At 39.8% G+C, this 7894-nt stretch overlaps 1 protein-coding gene across 1 annotated transcript; it reads left to right on the top strand.

Annotated features, from left to right (window-relative positions):
* LOC107610989 (flocculation protein FLO11-like) lies at positions 1501–4554 on the top strand. The gene is made up of 2 exons (XM_016312960.1): positions 1501–1624; positions 3275–4554. Exons 1-2 carry the CDS (start codon positions 1501–1503, stop codon positions 4552–4554), a joined length of 1404 nt encoding a protein of 467 aa, XP_016168446.1.

The following is a 7894-nucleotide window of genomic DNA, read 5'->3' as shown; positions in this document are numbered from 1 at the left end:
CAATATAAAATATATGTTAAAATATAAAATATATATTAAAATAAATTAAATAATATATATATTTATACAGAAATATATCATGACTAAATTTTTATATATACATGTTAGTAGTAATAACAAGCAAGCTTGAAGTAGCACAAGTGGCAAATCAGCATTCAGTTAGAGAATTAGTTACAATCAGAATTTTTTAGAAGAAGTTAGTTAGGCCTTAGATAACTAAATCAAGTTACCCACCAACTGTATATATATATATATATATGTAGAACTTGCAAAATAATAGAGGCTAATTTATTCCTCTGAAGAAACACTAATAAGTTTTTCTCTCTTCACTTCTCTGTTCCTTTTCTCTATGCACTTCTTCACTTTTTTGCTCCTTCTTCACTTTTTTTCACTTCAAGCTTGATACCCTCACATGGTATCAAAGTTTGCTGATCCATGAAACACACATCTCAGTTCACCACCAGTGCTTCTGCAAGTGCACCGAATCAAAACGCATTCGCTGCCTTCGCTGCAATCAAGCTCAACAAAAACAACCACAACGCATGGAAAAAGCAAGCCCTTGCGTGCATCAAGGTCAACAAATTACAGAGTCACCTCAATCCTTCGAAGATTTCAGCAAGATTCAGTTCAGAATTAAATCGAGTTAACGGAATTGAAAATCAAGAATATGAAGAGTGGGAAATTCATGATCAATGGCTGGTTGCCTGGCTAATTGCATCCATGGAACCAAGCTTTGTAAACTGAGTGATCGAATGTGAGTATGCTTACCAGATCTGGTTCACATTAGAGGAGTACTTTGCGGCAAGAGTGAAAACAAGAATCAAGCAACTGAAAATGTAGCTGAGAACGCTCAAGAAGTATAGCTCAACAGTAACAGAATATATGGCAAAGATCAACCAGGTGGCAGATTCACTGAAAGCACTGGGAGCTCCACTCTCAAGGGAAGATTACATTAAAGCAGCCTTGGCAGGACTTGGTGAAGAATACAATACATTTGTCACTGTTGCAACAACAAGAATAGATCACACCACTGAAAGTGAACTTGAAACACAACTCTTAACTCAAGAAGAGCTAATTGAAAGATTCAGAAAGACAGAACTAGGAGCAATGCAAGTAAATGTAGCTCAAAGAAATAAAGAAATTCAAGAAAACTCTCAAAGAAGAAGCTATAGCAACTACAACAACAGAGGCAGCTTTCAAGGGTCCAGAGGCAGAGGACAGTACAGAGGAGGAGGCAGCCATTCCTCCTGGTGGTAAGGAAGCAGATCGCAGTGCCAACTCTGTGGCAAGATTGGACACACAGTCATTCAGTGCTATCACCGCTTCGACCAAGATTTTATGAACCCTCATCTTCAACCTCTAAACACAACTCAACCCCCATCCTTTGCCTTCCACAACAACAATTCCAACTCAAGAACCACTCAGCAGCAACAACAATCTCAAAATGCAGCACAACCGGCTTCCCCAAATCCATAGGCTCTCCTCACTGTCCCCTCAGCAATGCCAAATACAGCATGGTACCCTGATTCGGGAGCCTCTCACCACTGCACCTATGATGCACGAAACCTAGCCACAGGAACTAGTTATGATGACACAGAACAGGTCTTTGGAGGTAATGGTCAAGGTATGAAAATTAAGCATATTGGAAGGACATTTATGCATGCATCATTATCAAACAAACCCTTCCAATTACAAAATTTACTCCATGTCCCTGCCATATCTAAAAACCTAATAAGTGTAGCCAAATTTTCATTAGACAACTATGTCTACTTTGAATTCTGGCCTTACTTGTGCTATGTAAAATGCCAGATATCCAAGAAAGTCCTCCTCCAAGGACTGCTTAAGGATGGACTGTACAGGTTTGAGGGAGTTCAAATCATTCCAAGAACACCTAGCCTCAATAATCATAGTATAACCAACTCAACCTGCTACCATATAAATACCAACCTTAATCCTCCCTTATATCACACCCCACACACCAAACCAAATGAAGCCACACACCTCCCTGCCACCCACCCTTCCACAACACAACCCCTGCTCCCATCCCTTACTCACCCTCACAGCTAACTTCAAAAATCACACCATCTCCTAATACTTCAGAAAATCAAAGCCCAGTCCTGACAGCAAATACCAAACCACATAAAGCCTCTACCACCATCACCAGCAAAGCCACACACCCCACAACACAGCATAGCCCAGTCCTGATAGCAAATACCAAACCACATAAAGCCTCTACCATCATCACCAATAAAGCCATACACCCCACAACTCCCACCCCTAACTCAACCTCACAGCTGCCTTCAAAGACCTCAACAGAAACCCAAACCGCATCCTCTACAACCTATGCACTATCTCAACCAATATCACAACAACCACACTCACACGACAAGCAGTCAAGTACTCACAACATACTCAGCCAACCAAAAGAGCAAGTGAAGTCTGCTAATGTTCTACTTTCTACCAATGTAATAACAAATATACCAAATAGAGATATGAACCTGTCCAGTGCAAATGCACTGCTAACCTATAAAAAGATAAGTCCCACTGCTCAACTATGGCATAGAAAATTAGGCCACCCATCTGAAAAAGTCACCTCTATTGTAATGAAGCAATGCAATGTAATTGACAATGATTCAATAAATAAAATGAGTCTTGAGCCATCATTGTGTCATGCTTGTTGTATCAGCAAAATACATCAGTTACCTCACCCTGACTCACACACCAGCTATGCACCTTTAGATCTGATTTTCTCTGACCTCTGGGGACCTGCTCTTGTGTATAGTAGAAATGGTTGCAGGTATTACATATGCTTCATTGACGCCAGTACAAGATACTCCAGCATCTATCTGCTGCAAACAAAGGGACAAGCCTTTATTGCCTTTCAAAAGTACAAAACAGCAATTGAACTCAAAACTGGACTGAAAATAAAAGCACTGCAAACTGACAATAGGAAGGAATACCTATTTGCAACATTCACTCAATTTCTTGAAACCAATGGAATCTAGCATAGACTCACCTGTCCCTACTCTCACCAGCAAAATGGTAAAGTAGAAAGAAAACATAGACACATAACAAAAACCACCCTAACCCTCTTAGCCCAAGCAACCCTTCCCTTAACCTTTTGGGGAGAAGCAGCCCTCTCAGCAACCTACCTAATCAATCTACTGCCAAATCCCAAACTAAACAATATCTCACCTTATGAGGCCCTAACTAACACCAAACCTGATTACTCCTTCCTCAAACCTTTTGGCTGCACCTGTTATCCCTTCCTCAGGCCATACAACCAAACCAAATTCAGTCATCGATCACAGAAATGCATCTTCATTGGCTATGCTGCAGATCATAAGGGATACACTTGTCTCTCTTCAAATGGAAAAGAGTTCACATCCAGAGATGTCATTTTCAATGAATCTGAGTTCCCCTACAATGAGCTATTCCCCCCCCCCCAAAACCACTGCTATCCCACCATCCCAAACTTCTCCTCCTCTCTACCTACCCCTACCCAATACCCCAACTGTTATCCCTCCTAGAGTTCCTTCCCCACCCCAACCATCCCCACCCACCATGACTCCACAATTCACCCAATCCCCGCTACCCAGCCCCCTTCCACCCTTGCATACATTGAATGATACTTCCAATATAATTAATTCAGTTCCTGATTCATTATCTACATTACCTGGCTCTGTAACTCATGATTGTGTTTCTGATTTTGCTAATGACCCTGTCAGTGTTCCTTCGTTCACCACAGGTACCCTGCAACCAGGTCGCCTTGAAGTTGTCCTGCCACTTCCTCAACCAGCACTAATCAATCGTCATCCTATGCTAACTCGGAGCAAGACAGGGAACCTCAAACCCAAAACCTATGCTGCAGTCCTCACCATCCCTGCCTCCGATCTCACTGAATCTCTCCCTTCCTCTGTTCAACAGGCGCTGGCCAGCCACCACTGGAAACAAGCTATGCAGGAGGAGTTTGATGCTCTGATGCGCAACCAAACCTGGCAGCTGGTACCCAAACCCCCCCCCCACCACACACTGACCCATTCATTGGCTCCAAATGGGTGTTTCGCGTCAAAAGGCACCCAGATGGCACCATTCAGAAGTATAAATCTAGCCTTGTCGCGAAAAGGTTTCACCAACGAGAAGGGGTCAACTATGACCAAGTCTTCAGCCATGTTGTCCGCTCACCCACAGTTCGCATCATGCTCAGCCTCGCACTCTCCAAGGGATGGCCCATCCGGCAATTTGACTTCAATAATGCCTTCCTCAATGGGGATCTACATGAGACCATTTTCATGTCTCAACCAGGAGGGTTCACCTCTCCCACTCAACCTCACCATGTCTGCAAGCTCCAAAGGTCCCTCTATGGCCTCAAACAAGCCCCTCGAGCATGGTTCACAAAGCTCAAGGACACTCTCAACCGATTTGGCTTCACGAACACCAAATCTGATTCATCACTATTCACCAGGTTTTCCCCTTCCTCAGTCATCTACATTCTCATTTATGTGGATGATATCTTGGTCACCGGGAGCTCCCAAGCTGAAATTTCTACCCTAATCTCTGAGTTGAATGCTGTGTTTACCTTCAAAGATTTGGGGAATATGAATTATTTCCTAGGCATTGAAACTGTGAAACTCAATGACACTGACATACTCCTGTTCCAAACAAAGTACATTCAGGACCTATTAACCAGGGCAGGAATGCGCGATGCCAAAGCAGCAATAACACCCAACCTCTACTGTGACAGCCAAAGTGCAGTTTTAATGGCTGCAAACCCAGTTCTTCACAGCAAAAGCAAATACTTTGAGCTTGACCTTTACTTTGTAAGAGACTATGTTACTTAAACGAAAGTCAGTGTCTTGCACATTCCCTCTCAAGACAAAATAGCAGACATATTCACGAAACCCATCTCCAGCCTCAATTTCCACAGATTCAGATCCAAACTCAGAATCACAGAACGAATCCAAATCAACAGCTCCAACAAACACATTGCTGCCAAAGAAAACTCAAATAGACAAAACAGTAGGGTTGGTGTTACAAGCAAGCTTGAAGCAGCACAAGTGGCAAACCAGCATTCAGTTAGAGAATTAGTTACAATCAGAATCTTCCAGAAGAAGTTTGTTAGGCCTTAGTTAACCAAATCAAGTTACCCACCAACTGTATATATATATATATATCTGTAGAACTTGCAAAATAATAGAGGCTAATTCATTTCTCTGAAGAAACACTAATCAGTTTTTCTCTCTTCACTTCTCTGTTCCTTTTCTCTCTGCACTTCTTCATTTCTCTGCTCCTTCTCCACTTTCTTTCACTTCAAGCTTGATACCCCCACAATAAGAAATGGATATTAAATGAAATTAGAACATAATTGTTAATAGAGCATCGCGGTAACAAGGAATGAAACCAATTAGTCTCACCACGAGAAACGAAGCGAGACGACATTGCAGCAGCTTTCATTTTAATCATACCATTTCTGAAACTCAATCCTGAGATATTAACATTACAAAATTCTCAATAATTGATAACGGAATGCTAACACCAAGAGTTCGAAATAAAATATACTTATGATAATAGCAGAACGGACGAGCCACAATCCCAAACTGACCTGGCAGCAGCTCCGATAGCGGCCAGAAGCTCCGGTGGTTCAACTGTAACAACCACGCAGCGTAAAAAATCTCCCCGAAATCCAAAAGAACATAAACCAAACTTAAAACCCTTACTGGCAGTGTTTCTCGGTGACGGCAGTGGCGTTCTCCAGTGGCAGAGGCTCGACCGCCCACCCTCAACAGTTGCGACGGGACACGCGACGGTGGCGGCGACGGCGGGATTCGTTGACGGTGACGCGAACAGCGATGCCTCCTTCCTCGCGTCGCACTCCTCCTCCGTCAGTCTCCCTCTCTTCGCGCATTCTCTCTCCTCGGATCTACCATGGATGACGGCGACTTTGGCTTGCAGTGAGGACGACGATGGCGGCCTCAGCAGTGGCGGCAGCGGCAAGATGCGACGGCAGTGGTGGCTGGTCAATGATGACGACGCAGGGGCAGTTTCTTCCTCTCCTATGCACGCCACCCTCTTTCGTCAGTCTCTCTTCGTGAGCTCAAGCACGACAGCGACGTGGTGAGTATAAACGGCGGTGACCCCTTCGCAAACTCCCTTTCCGGCGCATCTCTCTTCTGCGATGGCACGGCTGGCAACGACGCACTCTTCTCCGTGCGTGTGTGTTTGATTTGTGTGTGCCGCTGAGAGTAAAGAAGAGGGGGTTGGGGTGTGGCGGCTGAGGGTGAGGGAGAAAGGGTAAGAGTGTTGTGTTAGAGTTTGAGAGTAGTGTGGGGTAGTTTAGGTAATTTCACTAAAAGTAGGGTTAATAGTATAATTTCATAAAATAATTAGAAAGATAAAATAATAATCAAAAACCAAATTAAATATAAAATCTCTATCTTTAAAATACCTTCCCATTACAATTTATTAAATTATTTCCATTCAAATACCAATTTAATAAAACTTAGAGATAAGTAAATTAACTCTCTTTTATTTAGAAGAAACTTGAGAAGGTAAAAAAAAGGAAAAGATAAATAAGAAAAAAAGAAGAAGAAGATAGTGATGATGATGAAAAAAAAGCAGTAGAAGATGAGAAAGAGGAAGAGAAAGAATTTTGAATTATGCAGAACTTATCAGAATAAAAATACACCCAAAAATTCTTAAAATACACCTAAATATCTTCGTGTTACACCCAAATTGACTGCAAATACAGAAAAATATTTTTTCAATGCAGAACTTTTACATTATATTCAATTCAACCCATAAACGATGGAACATTATTCACCTATAGAATCATAAACTACTAACGAAAAAATTAACTAGAAGAAATTCCAATGAAAAAAGAAGGAGGAAGAGGAGGAAGAGGAAGTGGTGGTGTTGATGACGACGATAAAAGGTGCCGTGAAGAACGCGCGGTAACGGCTCGAAGCGCGTGAATATAAATGATTTGTAAAGACTTGTATGGAAAAACGCTTGTATATAGAGAATTATTCTATTTTGATACAGGTAAAGTATATTTTTTGTCTTTAATGTTTGTTATTTTTTTTTAAACCCCTAATATTTAATTTCATTCAATTTTGTCCCTAATATTTCCAATTGATTTAATTTTGTCATTAATATTTTTTATTTGTTTCAAAACTATCTCTGAATTTTTCAATTTTATCTTTAACATTTTATATGAAGTTAAGATTGAGAGGTAATTTTGATGCAAAGTGAAAACATTAGAAATAAAATTGAATATAGTTAAATGTTAGAAATATTTTTGAAAAAAATTACAAATATCAAAGACAAAAAATATACTTTATCCTTTTGATACGTAAGGAATCCTTAATATTGATCTTTTAAATATGATTGCTTTTCCTAAATTATATACTATTCAAACATGTATATATTTTATTGAATAACATTAAAAATAATATAATAATAAGATTTAAATATATTTTTTGTTTTTGTTATGGGTTTTTACATACATGATTTTTTTTTTGTGATACTATCATAAAAATTTACAATTATCTTCATGTAAAGATGCATTTTTTTTACCATTAGATGATGAATTGTAAGGTTTGATTTGATATACTATAAAAGTGATATCTTTTTTCAAAATATGGCCAAACAAATAAAACACACTTTTAATATAAGGCTCTTTAGTCTTTATAAAAAAATATTTTTAACATTTTTATTTGAGTAGGTGTCTTTTTTCTTTCTTTCTAATTTTAGTTCTTGTAACCTATGTTATTAAATAGTAATTAACTAACTTCTGACTTTTTTTTTAAATACTTCAAACTCACAAAAGTTCAATAAAAAAAGTGAGCGACTTACAAATCAACAATTTAAGAACAAATATAGTGACATCTAAATA

This window comes from Arachis ipaensis, chromosome B08 (assembly GCF_000816755.2).
Source record: "Arachis ipaensis cultivar K30076 chromosome B08, Araip1.1, whole genome shotgun sequence".
In the NCBI taxonomy this organism is placed as follows: Eukaryota; Viridiplantae; Streptophyta; class Magnoliopsida; order Fabales; family Fabaceae; genus Arachis; species Arachis ipaensis.
This window is presented reverse-complemented; position numbering and strand designations above follow the sequence as displayed.